General features: G+C 42.9%; 1 protein-coding gene across 1 annotated transcript in view; it reads left to right on the forward strand.

Annotated features, from left to right (window-relative positions):
- Positions 1–3,301, forward strand: part of LOC139405773 (hemicentin-1-like) — a 3,963-nt gene extending 662 nt beyond the window's left edge. Inside the window, exons 2-5 of the mRNA XM_071148195.1 lie at positions 353–397; positions 1,641–1,916; positions 2,030–2,305; positions 2,821–3,301. Coding sequence (XP_071004296.1) covers positions 353–397; positions 1,641–1,916; positions 2,030–2,305; positions 2,821–2,912 — 689 coding nt within the window. The 3' untranslated portion in view covers positions 2,913–3,301. The remainder of the gene's footprint in view (positions 1–352; positions 398–1,640; positions 1,917–2,029; positions 2,306–2,820) is intronic.
- The last annotated feature ends 21,775 nt before the right edge of the window (positions 3,302–25,076 follow it).

Below are 25,076 nucleotides of genomic sequence, written 5' to 3' on the forward strand. Positions count from 1 at the left end.
TCATGAGCTTAGTTCAGCTGTCGTTCCCCATCAGAACCGCACAAATAAGCTTGTTTTAATCCAATGTTTAAAAAATGCAAATGCAAACAAACTGTATAGCCTCACAACATGGTCACAACTATAATTTCGATATCTTGGATGATCAGTCCTTACATCCATAGCTCTGTCTATGAATTAGAGTGGTTTGATATCTCCAGCCCCATCCCTCTGTTTTTTACTGATCCAGGGGTGGGGCTTCAACTTTGTTTTTGTTTTTACTGCTGATTGCCGCTTTAATGAAGTCTCTATCTTTCCTCGTCCTTTCTGCCTCTGTCTCTCTCTCCCCCCCTCTCTCTCTCATATATATCTCCAGGAGGCCTTGATCCTACCAGTGTCTCAGCAGCATCTCCTAATCCTAGTGAGTATCCAACTACCTGAAATCATCAAAGACTACCTCTAATCTCTTATCATTACTACCAAAGGAATTATGTTAACTCGCAATTATATAGAGACACATTTTACTATATGTTTAGTATCATAGTGTTTGGCATTGTGTTTGTTATTTTGTTATAATATTGCGACATGGGCTTGGGTCGGGTGAGAGATGGTATACAAGACGACCTTCACCTGTACCTCCAACTGCATCCCAGGATGCACCTACACCTGGCTGCTGAAGGGGCGCACTTTCAATGGGAGTGTGTTTACCTGGACCCCAGAAGGTCTGGACCGCATTGTGGAGCTGCAGTGTACTGCGGTCAACACAGAGAGTGGGAGGTCAAAGAGCATAACCACAATCTTGGCCGTGCACGTGCGCCATAGTGCGCAAATTCATTTTGTCCTCCCACACTGAACACGATCACGACACGCAGGTTGAAGTATCAAAACAAACTCTGAACCAAATAAACATTTATGGCAATTTAGCTAGCTAGCTTGGAGTTGCTAGCTAATTTGCCCTATTTAGCTAGCTTGCTTTTTCCAGCTAATTTGTCCTGGGATATAAATGTTGAGTTGTTATTTTACCTGAAATGCACAAGGTCCTCTACAATTAATACACACATAAAATTATCAACTGAATCATTTCTAGTCATCTCTCCACCTTCCAGGCTTTTTCCTCTTTGGTCTTTATATAGCGATTGGCATCTAACTTTATTTACCACAATGACCGACCGAACTCAGTTCATATTGTCACAGGCCGTCTCATAGCCTGTGGCAAAAATGAGGGGACACGAACAGGTATAGGCCAGTCAAAAAGGTTCTTTATTATAAACCAAAACTATTAACTTTAAAGAAAAAGGAATGAGGTGTGAAAGTATCATAATGTAGTGTGTATGTAAAGTGCAGGGATGCGTGAATCTGTGTGTGTGAATTTGACTGAGTGAAAACTAAGTAAAACTACAAAGGAACAAACAAAACAGGATCATACCTGGAGGAGCAGAGAGAGAGACGAGTGGTTAGTGAAGCAGTTTAAATACCCTGAGCCCAGGTGGCTCCAATCACTAACGACCCTCCTCTGCCTTCAGGAGGAACCGCCCCTGCAATGCAGAGGAGGGGCCGTGACAATATGGAAAACCAGCTTTCTGCCCGGATTGAATATGCCTCAGATTCCTAACCCTAACCGTCCCACCAATCACACCTCTGAATCTCCCTTTTGTGTGTTCCAGGCTCAGTGTCCGTGAGGCCCAGCCCACAGCTCTCTCTCCCCATTCTCAACCAGTCCTTCAGCCTGGACTGTAGCGGCTCCTTCCCAGGCCTGCCAGTGCTTTGGTACAAAGACGGCCAGGTTGTAGCTCCAGACGCCAGGATAAACCTGTTGGAACACAACACCTCCCTCCACTTCAACTCCCTGCTGCCCTCTGATGGTGGCTTCTATCAGTGCGAGGTGACCATGGCAAACATGGCTGAAAGCAAGGTCATAAGCTTGGGCTACCTGCTAAACTGTGAGTATAAGATGTAACGCCTACGCTTCATTTGAGAGAATCAGTGAATATGGGTGATCCTGTCGAATTTTCCTTCAACAAAATATACATTTTCTTCCTTTGCTGACTGACAGTTGATCATTGGAGTGTTAGTATCAGTGGCCCTGACACAGTGTTGCCTGGGAGGGAATACACCTTTACCTGCCAGGTGAACTGCACTGTCGACCTGGACTGCTCCATCCGCTGGCCATTGAGGGGGGGTATCCTTACTAGCGCCTACTTCTCCGTGAGGAAGAATATCCTGAAATGGATCCCGTCGGTACCTGGTACAGTCCAGAACTTCACCTGTGTGGTGGAGAACACAGCAGCTGGACGCTCTGCAGAGGCCTCCAAGACAGTGAAGGTCACAGGTAGTCACTCCCGTTTTAATGTTTGATCAAATTAAGCTTCACTGCAGAATCAATTCTTGCAATGGCAGTTTTGTGATTGTTTGAGGGTTTTTTAGATCGTAAAGAAATGACTCTCTAGACAAACCCAGGATGGAGACTGATTACTCTTTGGCAGATTTAATGGTGAACTGACCACATTCATTCAGCCATGCATAAAGGTAGATAGTCATTGATTATCACAATTCCAACGAACTGATTCACCATACTGTAAAACTACACTACACTTCGACTTATATAATAATATCCCTCGTAAAATATTCCTACACTATTATCACCAAGTTATCTGGATACAAAATGTATTAACTTATGCTTAAACCCAGTTGTAGGTACTGTTAAATCTAAATATTTCAATCGAAATGCTTTGTTTTTTAACCTAGCTAGAAGACCTGCGTACTACATGGTAAAATACTGTTTTAGACAGTTTCCATCATCTCCAACATCCCAGACTGAAGTCATGTTATTGTTCCCTCATTCAGGACCCACAGTATCAGGATCTGAAACAGTGAGGCTGACTGGAGTTTTAGGACTGGTCCTCTGTTTGGGACTGCTGTTCCTTCTTGATCCCTAGGAGGGGCGCTATAAGGCTACAGATGATGGGAAGGACAGAGGAGAACATTGATTGAGACCAGGTTCACCTTCAGAACGAATAATAAAACAGGAACCAACGTTTTGAAACTCTTAATCCTGTCCAATAAGAATGCTTGTTTCTCAGAGTAAGAATATAAGGAAATAAGAATGTTTCCTCTGTTGTGGGATAATGATAGTTGAGTCATTGGAAGTTTCCAGTGAATTATGTTTATCATCCACATGCAGTGGGTAACGATGAGAAAATAACAAAACGTACATATTGATGTTATCCATGTAATATTTTCTTATTTGCAATACGTAATGTATTATTATTATCTTTGTTGTTGTTGAGATGACCTTGTAAAATAAACTCCCAAATGAGTGTGGTAATAGATAGCTGTCTCTGCATGGAGTTGTCAACTTTGGTCTTTGATTGGCGTAGCCAGCATACCTCCAGATCCACTGCCAGACATACCAGCAGAGTACACTGTACTGTCCCTCCCCTCACTAGGGAGCAGAGACAACCCTGCTGTCTTCAAGGAAAAGTCCTATGAAAAGCTGCTGTTATAATCACACTATCTTCACACCATAACATCACTTGTTTATGTGAGAGTGGTATTATGAGACTAGCCTGACCTACATTCACAGAAGTCGTTTCATAACATGATAGTATACTGTAGGCTGTCAGTGTGTAGGCTTATATAGCTAATGTAGCCTACTTATTGCAAAGGCTAACCTGATGTACAAGTTGTACAACTCTTTACGCCAGTCCTAGCACCATGTCCAACACAATCGCACACATTCAAATGTATTTGTTGGCAAATCCATTTCTGTGTGATAAGGTCATTTCAATCTCAGGCCATGTTTGCCTACCCTGTTTGGTCAGGGCATGATATGGTGAAATTGAACAATGGACACCATTTGTCATGGACCCAGAATACCACAAAGTAGATATTGAAGCTAACCTCAAACCTGGAAATGGCACATGAGGAGGCGTTCATTTATCATTACATCTGGCACAATGCCATTGGTTTATTTATCATTTACTATACTAACTAACTATACTGGATGCATCATACTCAAGCATCTGTTTTGATACACTCCTTTATTTATGACCACATCATTTGCATTCTATTGGAAGTGAAAGCGTTATTCAAACAGTATCTGGTAGTTAGTGCGCCTATCCCTAACCATGACCCTAACCCTAACACTAGCTTCATGTCCACACATACACACAGAACTCAATGTGTATTCGGTAGGCCAAGCTTTGAAAAACTACAAACCTCAATGTCCCACTTCCTGGTTGGATTTTTCTCAGGTTTTCGCCTGCCATATGAGTTCTGTTATACTCACAGACATCATTCAAACAATTTTAGAAACTTCAGAGTGTTTTCTATCAAATACTAATAATACTATGCATATATTAGCATCTGGGACAGAGTAGGAGGCAGTTCACTCTGGGCACGCTATTCATCCAAAAGTGAAAATGCTGCCCCTTATCCCAAAAAGGATAACATAGACTGACTAGGTGAATACAGGTGAAAGCTATGGTTCCTTATTGATGTAACTTGCTATATCCACTTCAATCAGTGTAGATGAAGAGGGGGGGGGGCAGGTTAAAGGAGGATGTTTAAGCCTTGAGACAATTAAGACATGGATTGTGTATGTGTGCCATTCAGAGGGTGAATGAGCAAGAGAAAATATTTAAATGCCGGGGTACAGGGACACCTACTAACGGGATACGGTAGTAGGTGCCAGACGCATCGGTATGAGTGTGTCAAGAACTGCAACGCTGCTGGGTTTTTCGTGCTCAACAGTTTCCTGTGTGTATCAAGAATACTACACACCTAAAGGACATCATGCCAACTTGACACAACTGTGGGAAGCATTGGAGTCAACATGGGCCTATGGAATGCTTTCGACACCTTGTAGAGTCCATGCCCTGACGATTTGAGACTGTTCTGAGGGCAAAATGGGGCACTACTCAATATTAGGAAGGATTGATAATGATTTCCATGGGACAATTTCACTGTAACCTACCTCTTCTACATGTGTAAAGTAGACAGGGTAGACAGGGAAGATGTAAGAAGGCAGGGGATGCTTATGGGGGGAACACAGGAGAAGGAAGTGTGCGACATTAAAAAGGGCACTTACACCACCAAAAGGAATGTACACTAATATCAGACATGGGAACTGTTCTGATGTTGTGTAAATATATAACATGAAATACAACACTTGTTACATGAGCAGGCAGAACATTCAGGCTCGGAATAGAGATTAGTACAATATCCCACTGTTCAACTCAGCTCTCATGTTTTGATGGTGTTATGATAGGGTGCTTGTTCACTCTCTCAGGGCTCTATGTTGACCTCTTACCCTCAACCTGAGAGCGTTGTAATACTGCATGTGGGTACTTATGATGGTTTCATAGAATAGCTGAGTGTCTTTCGCATGACCAGTTTGTTCCTCTATTCATGCTCCTTGGTTGGACAGTTAGATAACGACAGGCAGCATACCTTTTCCTCCACTGTTCATAAATCAAACCTGATCTGGCATAGACCCACATAGGTGTGCTCAGGTGTTCCCTGATTGGAACCTGCCCCCACAATTCTACAGGTGTAGACCTGGGAGAAGTGAAAGGCATGTGTTTTGCCTTGTTACACAAACACTGCCAGGAATAACAGAGGGAGATTTCTCAATATTTGTGAAAGTTGTGAAATGGGGATGTAAATTATGTACTGTATGATGTTACAATATCACAGACACAATATATATATATATATATTTTATCTAGGCATAACACATTTTGTTGTCATGGTGTTTTGCAAAGAGACTTTGTTCTGTTCCAAACCAGTAAAGCTGTAGTCAGAAAATATATAGACTTAAACTACACACAATTAAATAGTATAGAAGTAATACTATTTATATATATTTTTATGTCTAATTGATCGGTGAAAATATTTGTAATGATTCTTTACTACAATGCCATTGCCACAATAAGGCTACATACTCTGTAAAAGTGTGAAGGAGACAGACAGGAGGGATGAAAGGGAGATAGGTGACTCGGAGATCACACACATTCTCTGTCACCATTGTCAATCAGATTACCCTAATTGGTCATTCACACAATGCCACCAAGGAAAATGTTTGTAGAAAGAAAACTACGAAATGTGGGACCGCTTTTGTAGTTTAACAAGAATGAGTACTATATGATGGACACTGGCATAAAAAGATACATTAGCTTGTTTCCTGAGGTATTTGGGTAGGGGGCTGGACCCCAAAATACTAATATAAAAGAGTAGGAGCACTCATAGACCACCTAAACACAATGTGGGAGATAAGAGGAAGAGTCCCACATGTTCTTCTACTGGCTTTGATACAAGGTAAAATGTCTTATTTTTCAATAATACAAGTAACTCAGGGAGGTAAGTTTCAGTTTCATTTACTGTAAAGAAGATGGAGAAATTAAAGTGTAAAATAGAGACATTTACAGTAAAATGGGAATTTAGAAATCGCAACTTGTTCTAAAGTGGATACAGTTTAAGACTAGATAGTTTTATACTAGATAGTTTGTGAAAACTTTTTTTGATTGAGTACCTGTTTATTGTATTTGTATTATATCATTACCAAATAAATTACAAAGTTGTATTTACCAGGTAGACTCTAACAAATGGCCCCAAAATATTGCATGTTAAAGACTAGTTCATATTTGATTGTGATAATATGACTTCAAAATTACTAGAAACTGTGAATTAAGCTCATGTCTGTCTTAATCAGCAACTGTTTAGCTGGAAGAGGAACAAAAGTGGTTACACCCTGACCAGGATTGTTGACCACTTCATGCTAAAGACCCATCTTTCCACTCTTCTCCAGGTGTGCTGAGCTTCAGCTTCAGGTCACTCAGCTGCAAAGCAGCAGATGGACTGTGGGGGACCCTCAGATCCTGACCTGGTCGGGGCCCAGCAGGCCATGTTCCCAAGCCACAATGGCAGGGCATCGGTGGACATCAGCATGGGGACTCTGACCCTGACCTCCATCACGGTGGTCTACTCAGGGGTCTATGTGGTCCAGAGCACCAGCCCTCAGCTCACAGCCACCTCCACCCTCACTGTGATAGGTGAATCAGAGACATCAGCCCAGCTCACTATTAAAATAGCTAGATTAGTCAACTACTGAAGGCCCTGTGGGTCTATACTGCAACTACTGTTAAGATAGCCTAGCTTCCACCATGACTTGAAGTGTAATACAACAATTCTGCCAGTCTAGAAATACTGGTTCAGTTTGAGTGTGCACCTGTGTGTGTTCGGAAAGTATACAGACTGCTTGACTTGTTCCACATTTTGTTACGTTACAGTCTTATACTAAATTGTATTACATAATTTTTGTTCATCAATCTACACACAATACACCATAATGACAAAGCAAAAACTTTTGCAATTCAGGTCAAAGAATTCAACCTTGGTTGTCCTTCTGGAAGGTTCTCCCATCAAAATCTTAAGTCTTATTACATACAGCCGGGAGGAACTATTGGATATAAGAGCAAAGTCAACTTACCAACATTATGACCAATAATATGACTTTCCTGAAGCGGATCCTCTGTTTGGACCACCACCCAGGACAATTAATCTAATTCCAGTAGTCGACCAAAAACAACGAAGTTGCAGAAGGGGCTGACGAGGCGGCCACCTGACCAGGCTCTGTAGACGTGCACATCGCCCACCGCTCTCGACTATACTACAAGCCAATGTCCAGTCTCTTGACAACAAGGTAGACGGAATTCGAGCAAGGGTTGTCTTCCAGAGAGACATCAGAGATTGCAACATTCTCTGTTTCATGGAAACACGGCTCTCTCGGGATATGTTGTCGGAATTGGTTCAGCCACCAGGCTTCTGCATGCATCGCGCTGACAGAGATAAACATCTCTCTGGGAAGAGGTAGGGTAGGGGTGTATGCTTTAGGATTAAGGAATCATGGTGTTATCAAAACAACATACAGGAACTCAAGTCCTTCTGCTCACCCTGTCAGGATGTGTATGAAGGCGAAGTCAGGTGCAGGAGAGCAGAGTATGATTAAATAAAGCGCACTTTATTATAGTTCCAAACTGGGAGCACAACAAAACAAACACGCTCAAAAAAAGGAACAATATAGTAAAGCGCTAAACGAACATCACTAGACATGAAAACAATTACACACAAAACATGTTGGGAAACAGAGGGTTAAATACAAGTAGATCGATTGGGGAAATGAAAACCAGGTGTGTATGAAAACAAGACAAGACAAATGGATATATGAAAAATGGAGCAGCGATGGCTAGAAAGCCGGTGACGTCAATCGCCGAACGCCGCCCGAACAAGGAGAGGAAGAGACTTCGGTGGAAGTTGTGACACACCCGATCTAGAATTCCTTACAATCAAATGCCTGCCATTTTACCTACCAAGAGAATTCTCGTCAGTTATAGTCACAGCTGTGTACATTCCCCCTCAAGCAGACACCAACATGGCCATCAAGGAACTTCACTGGATTATATGCGAACTGAAAACCATACATCCTGAGGCTGCATTTATTGTAGCTGGGGATTTTAACCTCTTTGGGATATGTAGCGTCCCACCTGGCCAAAAGACAGGGAAAATGCAGAGCGCCAAATTCCAATACATTACTATAAAAATCTAACTTTCATTAAATCACACATGCAAAAGGCTTTTCGGAGAAAGCAAACGATGCTATTATCTGAGGATAGCACCTCCGTAAACGAAGAGAGAAACCATATTTCAACCCTGCAGACGGGACACAAAACACAGAAATAAAAATATAATTCATGCCTTACTGTCACAATCGCCGTATAGAGTAGAACGAAGCTCAGCGTGGTGTGAATGCATACTTTAATGATTGACGAAAAACACGAAGTACACTAAACAAACGAAACAAACTAACAAGACGAACGTGACTGCTATAGAAACACTGTGCTAACATGCAACATAACATAGACAATAACCCACGAACCACAATACAAAACAGGCTACCTAAATATGGTTCCCAATCAGAGACAACGACAAACACTTGCCACTGATTGAGAACCATATCAGAACAAAACACATAGAAACAGACTAACTAGACATGCAACATAGAATGCCCACTCATATCACACCCTGACCAAACAAAACATAGAAACAAACAACGCAAATAATGGTCAGAGTGTGGCAGTACCCCCCCTAAGGTGCAGACTCCGGCCGCAAATCCTAAACCTAAAGGGGAGGGTCTGGGTGGGCATCTGGCCGAGGTGGCGGCTCTGGCGCGGGACGTGGACCCCACTCCACCATAGTCATTTCCCTCTTCAAGGGCCTCTTTAGAGTGGCGACGCTCGCCTCCGACCTTGGGTCTAAGACCCTAATTAAAGGCCCCACTGGACTGAGGAGCACCTCTGGACTGAGGGGCAGCTCCGGACTGAGGGGCAGCTCCGAACTGAGGGGCAGCTCCGGACTGAGGGGCAGCTCCGGACTAAGGGGCAGCTCCGGACTGAGGGGCACCTCCGGACTGAGTGGCAGCTCCGGACTGAGGAGCAGCTCCGGACTGGCTGACGGCTCTGGCAGCTCCTGGCTGGCTGACGGCGCTGGCAGCTCCTGGCAGGCTGACGGCTCTGGCAGGTCCTGGCTGGCTGTAGGCTCTGACAGGTCCTGGCTGGCTGACGGCTCTGGCAGGTCCTGGCTGGCTGACGGCTCTGGCAGCTCCTGGCTGGCTGACGGCTCTGGCAGCTCCTGGATGGCTGACGGCTCTGGCAGGTCCTGGCTGACTGGCGGCTCTGGCGGCTCCTGGCAGGCTGGCGGCTCTGGCGGCTCCTGGCTGACTGGCGGCTCTGGCGGCTCCTGGCTGACTGGCGGCTCTGGCGGTTCCTGGCTGACTCGCGGCTCAGGACAGACGGGAGACTCTGGCGGCTCAGGACAGACTGAAGACTCTGGCGGCTCAGGACAGACAGGAGACTCTGGCAGCGCTGGCAGGAGGAAGGCTCTGGCAGCGCTGGACAGGCGGGAGCACCTGTAGGGATGAGACGGAGAGACAGCCTGGTGCGGGGGGCTGCCACCGGAGGGCCGGTGCGTGGAGGTGGCACCGGATAGACCGGACCGTGACGCCGGCGAGGTGGAATAGCCCACACTTGGGCTGTGCTGGCGAACCGGGGACACCATGCGTAAGGCTGGTGCCATGTACGCCGGCCCGAGGAGACGCACTGGAGACCAGATGCGTAGAGCCGGCTTCATGGCACCTGGCTCGATGCCCACTCTAGCCCGGCCGATACGAGGAGCTGGAATGTACCGAACCGGGCTATGCACACGCACCGGGGACACAGTGCGCTCCACCGCATAACACGGTGCCTGCCCGGTTCCTCTCTCTCTCCGGTAAGCACAGGAAGTTGGTGCAGGTCTCCTACCTGGCTTCGCCACACTCCCTGTGTACCCCCCCCAATACATTTTTGGGGCTGCCTCTCGGGCTTCCAGCCACGCTGCCGTGCTGCCTCCTCATACCGGCGCCTCTCTGCTTTCGCTGCCTCCAGCTCTGCTTTGGGACGGCAATATTCCCCTGGCTGAGTCCAGGGTCCTTTGCGTCCAGAATCTCCTCCCAAGTCCATCTCTCCAAGTATCATTGATTCTCCTGCAGCTGTTGCTGCTGCTGACCGTTACCACGCTGCTTGGTCCTTTTTTGGTGGGTGGTTCTGTAACGGTTGTGGTCTGGAGATAGGACCGAAGATCAGCGTGGTTAGTGTTCATCTTAATTTAATGATAATCAAAAAACTGATTACAAACACAAATTACAAAACAACAAAAGTGACAACCGAAACAGTTCTATCTGGTGCAGACACACAAAGACTGAATACAACCACCCACAAACCCCAACAGAAAACAGGCTACCTATATATTGTTCCCAATCAGAGACAATGACTAACACCTGCCTCTGATTGAGAACCATATCAGGCCAAACAAGAAACAGAAAACATAGACTGCCCACCCAACATCACGCCCTGACCACACTAAAACAAAGAAAATACAAAAGAACTATGGTCAGAACGTGACAAAATGTTCAAAATGCCATCGCAATTACAACCTTAAAATAGACAGCCCTAAACCTCATGTGTGTGGAATCATACATTGCCCAATCTGTAAAGGAAAAAGCAGAAAAGCAGAGATGCTGAAGTGGTTCAAGAAGTGCCACACGAGTGTTATATTCAGCCCTTGGCTGAAGATGAACATTCAGAGAAATATGTGTTTTATGATTTTGAGACTAATCATCAATCAGAGGTTCATTTGACTATTTTTGTATCTACCATGACTTTCAAGGTTAAAAAGTGATCGGCAGAGGGTATAGAGTTTCACTCTACAGGCCGGGTAAATCAAACAGATAACCCCATAGCTGTTGTCGTGTCTTTGGCTATGCCGGATTAATTGATATGACATGCTATTGTAACGCTCGTTCTCTTCTTCTGATGAGGAGTAAGAGATATCGGACCAATTTGCAGCGTGGTAAGTGTCCATTTTAACATGTAAAACTGAACACTACAAAATACAAAATAACAAAGTGAAAGAACGAAACAAATGAAACAGTCCCGTGTGGCACAAACACTGACACGGAAAATAATCACCCACAACTCAAAAGTGAAACCAGGCTACCTAAGTATGGTTCTCAATCAGGGACAACGATTGAAAGCTGCCTCTGATTGAGAACCATACCAGGCCAAACACAGAAACCCAAAACATAGAAAAAGGAACATAGATAACCCACCCAACTCACGCCCTGACCATACTAAACAAAGACATAACAAAAGAACTAAGGTCAGAACGTGACAGCTATTCTATAAAATCCTTTCTCTGTAATTAATATTACCTGATTGAGCTAATCATGTAAATGTAATTAACTAGAGAGTCAGGGCACCACAAAATAATATTTATAGATCTTACGGATAAGCTCTTAAAGACCTAGTAATATTTTACATCAATAGCAGTCAATATTAATCGTCACCTAATTTCAGTCTCATCTGAAAATTGTAAATTCTTGATCACGAACCCTTGCTAACAAGTTGATTCAGCAATACAAAATTGGGTTTAATTATTTATTTACTAAATACCTAACTAATCACACAGAATTACAAATACACAGAATGAACCATACATTGATTACAAATTACGTCATAAAGGAAAACTTCCCTGGCGGACGGAGCAGATATGACAGCTGGTTACACAACGGAAAGTGGGTTGGGTTTGAGTGAAAGAGTGGGAAGACTGAGGAACAAAGGGAGAAGCTGTGCTATTGTAAATACAATATCCTATGCATTCTAAATTACTGCCCATTTGGAAAAGAAAAATGCAATAAATATTTACTCTGAGCTGCGCTTCAATAGGTTGGTGGTAGATGGATGGCCGTGTTGCCCAACAGTGTCCTTTGTCCTTTGAAGAGTGTCTCTGGTGGTGACCGGGAAACGTTTTAGTGTCATCATTTGGTGGTAGACGGGATACTCTGTCTGTCCTCTCCTAGCCCACGTTTACAGCGGCCGCTGATAACTCAGCGCCTAGGAGGTATCACTTCTGTAGCGAATAAGAGTTCAAAGTTCATACCATTCGCAACCAAAGCTCACGCTGAGGTTGGCTTCGTTCTGTAGTTATTATCTGAATCCTTCTGACATCGGACCGTCATCCTAATGTACGCGGAACAGGAGGTTACATTTTCGTCAAGGGCTTATATAGTGGAGGGAGAAGGGTGTGTTTCATAGTTTATAGCCCATGTCTCTTCACAGGGGTGTGCCACTGATTGAGCAGAGCCCTAACCTTATGAAAACCAAAATCTCTAATTTGGAAGCTAAAATTACATTTAATCTTTTCACCAATAATTGTATATTTAAACATTTGAATTGCACAACAATTTCATGTGAATCTGATAACTATAATGTGTAGACTTTCCCAGATACAGTTTAGGTCGTCCTGTCATCAGTCATAATGTCTCAAATGACAACCGAACTGACATCATATTCATTAAGTACCAACGCATATTTTCAACTTGTCCTATTCCCGAAATATTTGGTGTTCCCAGACTCTCTGTTTAACAAAGGCTATTCAAGAGTCCCTCTGTGGAGTCAAGAGAGAGGGAAGGGAGAAATGTATTTATGGGGGGGTCATAAACCTTACCCACAGGCCAACGTCATGACACTGTCCATTAGACATCAACACTTGATCTTTCAGCGAAGTTGCGGAGGAGGGTATTTGGGTTCTATACATATTTAGAAACCACTTTTTTGGCGCATCATATATTGATGCTTATTACTCTGCCCTTCTCTATGTTTCCACCGAGGTCCTGCTTCTGTTGTTACGGTCATCACGTGTGTGTCACTGATCACAAAATCCATGTTTAATTTCTTGTTTAGTGTTCTGGGGTTTATCGAGGTTGCTTGTAGTGTTCAGCTCTTATTTTTAATGCGGCTGCCCACAATAACCCCGGACATTCCTGTTTCACAGACAACAGCCAACAGACAACAGGTCACTACAACAAGGGGTTCCATGCTCTTTGAAATGTTCAAACACATCCCCCTACTATCTGGTTAAATAAACACTCAATCTAAAGCGTGAGAACTTCCTGACAGGATGTACATATATGGGCACTCCCTAGAGAGCATGAAAACTTCCTGACAGGATGTCCTGCAGTATGCCCATATATGGGCACACACACCTGACCCCTAAGTAGGGTCATAAATCACACGTTTTTCGTGTGCCGTCTACTGTATTCTCTCTTACATACACTCAATTAGTATTTGGTAGCATTGCCTTTAAATTGTTTAACTTGGGTCAAACATTTTGGGTAGCCTTCCAAAAGCTTCCCATAGTAGTTTGGTTAATTTTGGCCCATTCCTCCTGACAGGGCTGGTGTAACTGAGTCAGGTTTGTAGGCCTCCTTGCTCGCACACACTTTTTCAGTTCTGCCCACACATTTTCTATAGGATTGAGGTCAGGGCTTTGTGATGGTCACTCCAATTCATTGACTTTGTTGTCCTTAATAAGCCATTTTTCCACAACTTTGGAGGTATGCTTGGGGTCATGCATACTATTGTTTGTACATATGAATGTGATACCTTCAGGCGTTTGGAAATTGCTCCCAAGGATGAAGGAGGTCTTGGCTGATTTCTTTTGATTTTCCTATGACGTCAAGCAAAGAGGCACTGAGTTTGAAGGTAGGCCTTGAAATACATCCACAGATACACCTCCAATTAACTCAAATTATGTCAATTAGCCTATCAGAAACTTCTAAAGCCATGACTTCATATTCTGGAATTTTCCAAGCTGTTTAAAGGCACAGTCAACATAGTGTATGTAAACTCCACTGACCCACTGGAATTGTGATACAGTGAAATAATCTGTCTGTAAACAATTGTTGGAAAAATGACTTGTGTCATGCACAAAGTAGATGTCTTAACTGACTTGCCAAAACTATAATTTGTTAACAAGAAATTTGTGGTTGAAAAATGAGTTTTAACTTTATATGGCTGCAGGGGCAGTATTGAGTAGCTTGGATGAAAAGGTGCCATTGTAAACGGCCAGCTCCTCAGTCTCAGTTCCTAATATATGCATATTATTAATAGTATTGGATAGAAAGCACTCTAAAGTTTCCAAAACTGTCAAAATATTGTCTGTGAGTATAACAGAACTGATATTGCAGGTGAAACCCTGAGGAAAATCAAAACAGGAAGTGGCTTCTATTTTGAAAACTACATGTTCCATAGCCTCCCTTTGCTGGATTTAAAGGGATATGAACCAGATTCCTTTTCCTATCGCTTCCTCAAGGTGTCAACAGTCTTCAGACATAGTTTCAGGCTTTTATTTTGAAAAATGAGCCAGAACGATAACATCGCGTCAAGTGGTCACATGAGATTTGCTTGTGCAACAGAATTTGGACAGCCATTGTATTCCCCTCTCCTACTGTGAAAGACATTTGCGGTTGATATATTATCGATTATATATTTTAAAAACAACCTGAGGATTGATTATAAAAAACGTTTGACATGTTTCTGTGGACATTATGGAAACAATTTGGAATTTTCATCTGCATTGTCGTGACCTCTCTTTTCGGTGGACTTCTGAACATAACGCGACAAACAAACTGAGGTATTTTGGATATAAAAATCATCTTTATGGAACAAACGGAACATTTGTTGTGTAACTGGGAGTCTCGTGAGTGAAAACATGCAAAGATCATCAAAGGTAAACGATTAATTTGATTGCTTTTCTGATTTTCGTGACCGAGCTACCTGATGCTAAGTGTTCTTAATGTTTTATCGTGCGATCGATAAACTTACACAAACGCTTGGATTGCTTTCGCTGTAAAGCAAAATTTCTAAATCTGACACAACAGGTGGATTAACAAAAGGCTAAGCTCTGTTTTCCTATATTGCACTTGTGATTTCATTAATATAAATATTTATAGTAATATTTATTGTATGTAGCGCTATGCTATTCAGCAGTTGTTGATGACACTTATCCCGATAGGTGTATTGCAGCCATAACAAGTTAATGACTCCAACCTAAGTGTATGTAAACTTCCGACTTCAACTGTATGTGGCATGGTCTACAGGAAATCAAGACTACAAAAATAAATCCAACCACGTAACGGACAACGACGTCACGCTTCCAGACAAACTAAACACCTTCTTTGCCCGCTTTCAGGTTAATGCAGTGCCACCTCCGCGGCCCCCTAACAAGGACTGCACCCCCCCTCCTTCTCTGTGGCTGACATGAGTTGGCCCAGGCGGCATCCCGTCTACGGCATCCCAGCAATGGCAGACCAGCTGGCTGGTGTGTTTACGGACATATTCAATCGCTCCCTATCCCAGTCTGCTGTCCCCACATGCATCAAGATGGATACCAATGTTCCTGTTCGCAAGAATGCAAAGATAACTAAACTAAATGACTACCGCACCATAGCACTCACTTCTGTCATCATGAAGTGCTTTGAGAGACTAGTCAAGGATCATATCACCTCCACCTTACCAGCCACCCTAGACCCACTTCAGTTTGTATACCGCCCAAACAGGTCCACAGATGACGCAATCGCCATCACACTGCACACTGCCCTATCCCATCTGGACAAAAGGAATACCTGTGTAAGAATGCCGTTCATTGACTACAGCTCAGCATTCTACACCATAGTACCATCCAAGCTCATCATCAACCTGGAGGCCCTGGGTCTCAACCCCATCCTGTGCAATTGGGTCCTGGACTTGACAGGCCACCCCCAGCTGGCGAAGGTAGGAAACAACCCTCAACACTGGGGCCCCACAATGATGCGTGCTCAGCCACCTCCTGTACTCCCGTTCACCCACAACTGCGTGGCCATGCACTCCAATTCAATCATCATGTTTGCAGACAACACAACAGTAATGGGCTTGATTACCAACAACGACGAGACAGCCTACAGGAAGGAGGTGAAGGCACTCGGAGTGTGGTGTCAGGAAAAAAAAAAACAGCAGAGGGAGCACCCCCCTATCCACATTAAAGGGACAGCAGTGGAGAAGGTAGAAACTTCCTCAGCGTACACATCACAAACAAACTGAAATGGTCCACCACAGGAGGCTGAAGAAATTTGGCTTGTCACCCAAAACCCTGACAAAGTTTTACAGATGCACAATCGAGAGCGTCCTGTTGGGCTATATCACAGCCTGGTATGGCAACTGCACCTCACTCAACCGTGGTGGGGTCTGCACAGTGCATCACCGAGGGGCAAACTACCTGCCCTCCATGACACCTACAACACTGATGTCACAGGAAGGCCAAAAAAGATCATCAAGGACATCAACCACCCGATCAACTGCCTGCTCACACCGCTACCATCCAGAAGGTGAGGTCAGTACAGGTGCATCAAAGCTGTGACCGAGAGACTGAAAAACAGCTTCTATCTCAAGGCCATCAGACTGCTAAACAGCGATCACTAACTCAGAGAGGCTGCTACCTACATTGAGACCCAATCACTGGCCACTTTAATAAATGGATCACTAGTCACTTTATACAATGCCACTCTATATAGTGTCACTTTAATTATGTTTACAGAAGCATTTCACTACACTCGCATTAACATCTGCTAACCATGTCTATGTGACAAATACAATTTGATTTGATTTGAGTCTCATAGGAAAGGGTCTGAATACTTACGTAAATAAGGTATTTCTGTTTTTATTTTTTATAAATACGAAAAAAAATCTAAAAACCTGTTGGCGCTTTGTCATTATGAGGTATTGTGTGTAGATTGATGATTTTTTTATTTAATTCATTCATTTTAGAAAATGGCTGTAAAGTAACTAAATGTGGAAAAAGTCAAGGGGTCTGAATGCACTAATAAATATTCGTAACCGCCCGACTATATGTGATGAAGTGAAAATCTGAGGCCCACACCCAACCCTAACCCGCAAATATAGAAAATGCACTGTAGGCTACAGTCAAAGATGGAAGAATGATTTTTTGACAAAGGGTGTAGGAAATTTTTGTTGCCTTATTTATATACAGTATGTTTCTGCTTATAATTTCTGACATTTTGGTAGGCTATTTGTTAGTCAGTCAACTTGTCTATAATTAGATACATGCAGCTTCTCTTTTGTCATTAGACAGTATGTTAAAAACCCTTGCTCAACAAAATAATAAAATAGATTGATAGATTGAACGCTTCAATCTACCCTGAACAAAAATATAAACGCTACATGCGTTACAGATCATATAAGGAAATCAGTCATTTGAGGCCCTAATGAATTGGCAGGGGCACAGCCATTACTAGGCCTGGGAGGGGCACAGGCCTACCTACTTGGGGGCCAGGCCCAGCCAGTCAGAATGAGGTTTTCCCAACAAAAGGGCTTTATTACAGACAGAAATACTCCTCAGTTTCATCAGCTGTCTGGGTGGCTGGTCTCAGACTTTTTCCACCACTACTTAAAGGGCTATAACACATTTAGATAGGATTCTGCAAGTCATCATGGCTACAGACAAGTATGGCCTAAAGATGGGCTGACACCAACAAACTCCACTAAAAGAATGGGCGTAATGGAAACAGGTTGTCTTTGTCCCTTTTCCCGCATGGTGTTCCCTCTGGTTTCTGTTATGTGTTTTCCCTCTCTTTCTTTCCCTGTAACAATCACTCTCTCTCTCTCAGAACCTGTTTCTGCTGTGAGACTGGTGGCCAACAACTTTTGGAATTCAAAAGCTCTGTCAGTCTGTTTTGATCTTTCTCTGGCTCCTCCCTCTCTTACCGCTGGCTGAATGGCCGAAGTCACAGCCAGTAATGGAATTCAGCTTAGTGATGGGAACAGTACTCTCACCATAGTCAGTGTGACTCGATACAACGATGGGCCGTTTAGCTGTAATGCTTTCAACACCGCCAGTACTGGAACCACTGAGCCTCTACATCTCAGTATCAGCTGTGAGTATGAGAGTATGCACACTAACTCTACTTGATGAATTCACATATATTGGCTGCAGTCCACATGTCAAGCTTTGACTCTTTACAGTGATTTGGGAGTGACACTATGATAAGGGAATTTATATGTTTAATGCAATAATAAGAGAATCTGAATGACATTAAGAGTAAATGACTAAAGTATTTCACCCTAATAGTTACAGAAGCTTAGACAATGTGTTTAGACATAATTCTAGATTATTGTGAGACAATTGGAACATTGTGTTTGTGCGTGATAAAGAGGAACTGACAACAGACATGTTTTGGTACTGTGAGACCAAGGACAGGAGATAAAGTTCCTCCACCCAGGGAGGAACAGATGTGCTTGTAGACTTGTAGGCGCTTGTAGGAGTTATATAAAAGGCTATGCGCATTATATGATTTTTAGAGCTCTCATGAATAAACTACAACAAACCGTTTGCAAAATCTGAGTCTTTGCCTAATTCTTATTAACCCTAGCTTTACAACCTAGGGGGAATTGGTCAAAGCTATAGTGATTGTTATCATCATTGGGATTGAAAATTCTTGTGACACACTACAATCAAATGGCCAATGATGTATGATTTATCATGATCAATTGATTTTGTTCTATAACACATCGGCTCCCTGAATATCCCTTTAAGTGTCTGGTTCCTCTCTACCACCAGGCCTCATTGGGTATCTACTACATTTCCATAGACACTGTTTGCCGAGTCATGACTGTAATGCATATCTCCCGACACACCACTACCTCTTTCCTAATCAGGTCTACTCTGACCATGTCCTGCTCTGCCCAGTCCAACCCTCAGGCTGAGTTTCAATGGGCTTTCAATGGGAACCATCTGAATGGGACAAATCCAGATCTGAAGCTATACAGTGCTGTGGAGAGCCAGAGTGGCCTAAGCTCCTGCCTGGCTTTCAACAACAGAACCATGAGCTACATCAACATCACCAGACAGATCACCATCAGCTGTGGGTCAGTGTCAGTACAGCTGGGGGTTAGTGTCTGGCTCCTTCTCCTCCTCTCCTCATTGGCCAGGGTCCTCATCTGAACGTCAATGGACAAGCCTCACTGACTGAAAAATAACACACAGACCAAAAAATGTATTTAGTTAAGTGAACCCATAAAATATAATTATTCAAACATGCATTTCACTTACGTAGTTCCATGGGCCAGGGCAATGTGAATAAAATGATGTAATTGACTGAAAGAGTTTTATAATATGGTGAAATAATGTCATAGATATTGATATAACCGAACATGGTCATTCTTGTTCAATGTCAGACCACAGTGCGCTTCTTGTGATGATGTATAATGGCTATGATATCAGAAGGGTGTGTGTCCCCACTGGCTTCAACTGAGTATACAAAACATTAAGAACTGCTCTTTCCATGACATAGACTGACCAGGTGAATCCAGGTGAAAGCTATTATCCCTTATTGATGTTACTTGTTAAATCCACTTCAATCAGTATAGAATGAAGGGGAAGAGACAGGTTATAGAAGGATTTTTAAGCCTTGAGACATGTATTGTGCATGTGTGCCATTCAGAGGGTCAATGGGTAAGAGACAATATTTAAGTGCCTTTGAATGGGGTATGGTAGTAGCTGCCAGGGCAACAGTCTGAGGGTGCAATTCAATATTAGGAAGGTGTTCCTGATGTTTTGTACACTCACTGTATTTAGAACGAGAGAATACATTGCACCATATTAATCTAGTCAAATATCTATCTATTCAAATATTCACAGAGAAGAATGAAAAATGTGTAGAAATATATTTAACCACTATGATGTTATTTAAAACACGGCATCACTCATCATCACGATGGTATTTACAGGAGTAAAACTTAGGGAAACACAAGAGGCACCTGTGTAATGATCATGCTGTTAAATCATTGTCTTAATATGCCGCACCTGTCAGGTGGATGGATTATCTTGAAAAAGGCTAAAATGCTCAGGTTAATGTAAACTTCCTACTTCAACTGTATCTTGTCAAATATTAACAGAGAAGAATACCATGGTATTTACAGGAGTGAAACTGACACATGACTCTTTCACAATGTCTTACAAATATTTTCCACAGATTTCTGGACCTGTCATCCTGAGAAGGAACATTTCTGCTGTAATTGCATCCTGATACAGAATATATCTTTCATTCCACTATCATGCTGTCGATGGAATTATTTCTCTGAACATTTTAGCAAAACATCCTTCATTGTCTTTTTTCATTATTGAAGATTTATTCTTCCAGATTAGTATCACAATGAAGAATCATATATCATGTACAGTATTTCAACACCTCTCAGTACTGTAATTTGCTCGAGACCTGGTGGAATAACCAAAGTATATCAAGCATTCTTGCTGGAATATGACTCTGATTTGAATATAAAGTTCTTAATTGTTTTGATAAAGTTGTTTTAAACAAACTATTATTTTCAATAAATCTGACTGTTCAATAATGGTACACAGTGCATTCATGCAACATGTTCTACAGTATATGGAAAGGAAAGGTATGTGTTTATTTAACAGAACAATACTAACACATCACTCCTATTCCTTATTGCTATGTGCTGACTGAAAACAGTCATAAAGCATACCTCATTTGAGACAGTATAGATTATGATAAAATAAGTTCCAAGCATCACACACTTCAAACCCTTAATCATAGATATAAAGCAGTGTTCTATATGCCCTTGACCCTGTTCAGTGTTTACATCTGTCAACGTGTTGGTGACATTCATAAGGAATGACTCTTCACAACAACCCTGCATGTGAGCTGAATCTGCTGGGGGTGGAACCACTATACCATTATTCAGACGAATGCCATTTACCTGTCAGGAACACAAAGATGGTCACCAAGTTATGGATGTTTTTAGCTTTACAGACAAACAAAAACTCATGACATAGTATTCTTGGAAGCAACTATTAAATACCTTAAAATTATAACTTTAGCTCTAATGATTATCCACAGAATTACAATAATTATATGTGGTAATTATCTTGTTTTTGGCCCTCATGCCCAGTAGTAACACCCAGACACCCGATACTACTACTACTACTAAATATAGTCTGTGTTTGGTTAGATAGTGAGATATACAGTGAGCTCCAAAAGTATTTGGACAGTGACACATTTGTTGTTGTTTTGGCTCTGTACTCCAACACTTTTCCATATAGGGTACATCGTTAAGAAAGTACAGCACTCTTTGTAAATAGTCCCCTCCATTTTAGGGGACCAAAAGTATTGGGACAAATTCACCTATGAGTATTAAAAGTAGTCAAAAGTTGAGTATTTGGTCCCATATTCCTAGCATGCAATGATTACATCAATCATGTGACTCTACAAACTTGTTGGATGCATTTGCTGTTTGTTTTGGTTGTGTTTTAGATTATTTTGTGCCCAATAGAAAATACAATGACTATGAGGGTATCATTTAAAATCCAAAGTGCTGTAGTACAGAGCCAAAACAACAAAATATTTGTCATTGTCCCAATACTTTTGGAGCTCACTGTATCCTGCATAAAAAGCATAATCAAAGTTTACACTGTGAGTCCTTCATTTGCTGTGGTGCAATAGTCAGTGCGTCACAGCTTGACACACTTTGTGCGTAAAGGTGACCTTGTGTGTTTTGAGGTGTGTTACTCTCTTTCGAGTGGGATGTGGGTTCTAGTCCCAGATACAATTTAACACATCTATCGTGTCTGACACCTGTGATGTACTACAGTGGCCTGCGAAAGTATTCACCCCCTTGGCATTTTTCCAATTTTGTTGCCTTACAACCTGGAATTTAAATTAAAATATTTTTTGGGGTGTTTGTATCATTTGATTTACACAACATGCCTACCACTTTGAAGATTTTTTCTTGTGAAACAAACAAGAAATAAAACTTCAGCGTGCATAACTATTCATCCCCCAAAGTCAATACTGTGTGGAGACACCTTTTGCAGCTATTACAGCTGCAAGTCTCTTGGGGTATGCATCTATAAGCTTGGCACATCTAGCCACTGGGATTTTTGCCCATCCTTCAAGGCAAAACTGCTCCAGCTCCTTCAAGTTGGATGGGTTCCGCTGGTGTACAGCAATCGTTAAGTCATACGACAGATTCTCAATTGGATTGAGGTCTGGGCTTTGACTAGGCCATTCCAAGACATTTCAATGTTTCCCCTTAAACTACTCAGGTGTTGCTTTAGCAGTATGCTTAGGGTCATTGTCCTGCTGGAAGGTGAACCTCCGTCCCAGTCTCAAATCTCTGGAAGACTGAAATAGGTTTTCCTCAAGAATTTCCCTGTATTTAGCGCCATCCATCGTTCCTTCAATTCTGACCAGTTTCCCAATCCCTGCAGATGAAAAACATCCCCACAGCATGATCCTGCCACCGCCATGTTTCACTGTGGGGATGTTTTTGGAGTTCTCGGGGTGATGAGAGGTGTTGAGTTTGTGCCAGACATAGCGTTTTCCTTGATGGCCAAAAGCTCATTTTTAGTCTCGTCTGACCCGAGAACCTTCTTCCATGTGTTTGGTGAGTCTCCCTCATGCCTTTTGACAAACAACAAAGTGGTGTTTGCTTATTTTTTCTTTTAAGCAATGGCTTTTTTCTCTGTAAGTCTTGGTGGGCGGCCAATTGTTGGCAGGTTTGTTGTGGTGCCATATTCTTTCCATTTTTAATAATGATTTAATGGTGCTCCATGGGATGTTCAAAGTTTCTGATAATTTTTTATAGCCCTGATCTGTACTTCTCCAAAACCTTTTCCTTGACCTCTTTGGTCTTCATGGTGCCGCTTGCTTAGTGGTGCGCCTTGCTTAGTGGTGCTGCAGACTCTGGGGCCTTTCAGATTAGGTGTATATACAGTTGAAGTAGGGAGTTTACATACACCTTAGCCAACTACATTTAAACTCAGTTTTTCACTATTCCTGACATTTAATCCTAGTAACAATTCCCTGTCTTAGGCCAGTTAGGATCACAACTTTATTTTAAGAATGTGAAATGTCAGAATAATAGTAGAGAGAAGGATTTATTTCAGCTTTTATTAATTTCATTACATTCCCAGTTGGTCAGAATTTTACATACACTCAATTAGTATTTGGTAGCATTGCCTTTAACTTGTTTAACTTGGGTCAAACGATTTGGGTAGCCTTCCACAAGCATCCCACAATATGTTTGGTTAATTTTGGCCCATTCCTCCTGACAGTGCTGGTGTAACTGAGTCAGGTTTGTAGGCCTCCTTGCTTGCACATCATTTTCCTACCTCATGATGTCATTTATTTTGTGAAGTGCACCAGTCCCTACTGCAGCAAAGCACCCCCACAACATGATGCTGCCACCCCCGCTGCCACCCCCGTGCTTCACGGTTGGGATGGTATTCTTCTGGCCACTCTTCCACTTTTTCCTCCAATCATGAAGATGGTCATTATGGCCAAACAGTTCTATTTTAGTTTCGTCAGACCAGAGGACATTTCTCCAAAAAGTATGATCTTTGTCCCCATGTGCAGTTGCCTCGCTGCCATCATGGTCGCGGTCATAACGCTCATGGTGTTTATACTTGCGTACTATTGTTTGTACAGATGAACGTGGTACCTTCAAGTGTTTGGAAATTGCTCCCAAGGAGGAACCAGACTTGTGGAGGTCTACAATTTTTTGAGCTGATTTCTCTTGATTTTCCCATGATGTCAAGCAATGAGGCACAGAGTTTGAAGGTAGGCCTTTAGAGGCACAGTCGCCTTAGTGTATGTAAACTCCTGACCCACTGGAATTGTGATACAGTGAATTATAAGTGAAATAATCTGACTATTTTGTGTATGTCCATTACATGAAATCAAAATCCATCTAAATTGTCACGCCCTGACCATAGTTTGCTTTGTATGTTAATATGTTTTGTTTGGTCAGGGTGTGATCTGAGTGGGCATTCTATGTTGTATGTCTAGTTTGTCTGTTTCTGTGTTTGTCCTGATATGGATCTCAACCAGTGGCAGGTGTTAGTCATTATCTCTGATTGGGAACCATATTTAGGTAGCCTGTTTTGTCATTGTGGGTTGTGGGTGATTGTCTATGTTAGTTGCTTGTGTCAGCACATTTCGTATATAGCTTCACGGTCGTTGTTCGTTTATTGTTTTGTATAGTTTGTTCAAGTGTTCTCTGTTTATTAAATTCACGATGAACACATACCACGCTGCGTTTTGGTCCGATCCCTGTTACTTCTCTTCAGACGAAGAGGAAATCTGTCGTGACAGAATCACCCACCACAAAAGGACCAAGCGGTGTGGTAACGGGCAGCAGCGATGTCAGGACTCCTGGACATGGGAGGACGTTTTGGACGGCAAGGGTTGCTACACATGGGAGGATATCCTGGCTGGAAGGGATCGCCTCCCATGGGAACAGGTGGAGGCAGCTAGGAGAGCAGAGGCAGCCGGAGAGAGCAGCCAGCGATACGAGGGAACACGGCTGGCAAGGAAGCCCGAGAGGCAGCCCCAAAAATGTATTGGGGGGAGGCACACAGGGAGTGAGGCGAAGCCAGGTAGGAGACCTGCGCCAACTGCCTGTGCTTACCGGAGAGCGAGAGGGACCGGGTAGGCACAGTGTTATGCTGTGGAGCACACGGTGTCCCCGGTGCGGGTGCATAGCCCGGTGCGGTACATTCCAGCTCCTCGTATCAGCCGGGCTAGAGTGGGCATCGAGCCACGTGCCATGAAGCCGGCTCTACGCATCTGGTCTCCAGTGCGTCTCCTTGGG

Source organism: Oncorhynchus clarkii, chromosome 3, assembly GCF_045791955.1.
Source record: "Oncorhynchus clarkii lewisi isolate Uvic-CL-2024 chromosome 3, UVic_Ocla_1.0, whole genome shotgun sequence".
In the NCBI taxonomy this organism is placed as follows: domain Eukaryota; kingdom Metazoa; phylum Chordata; class Actinopteri; order Salmoniformes; family Salmonidae; genus Oncorhynchus; species Oncorhynchus clarkii.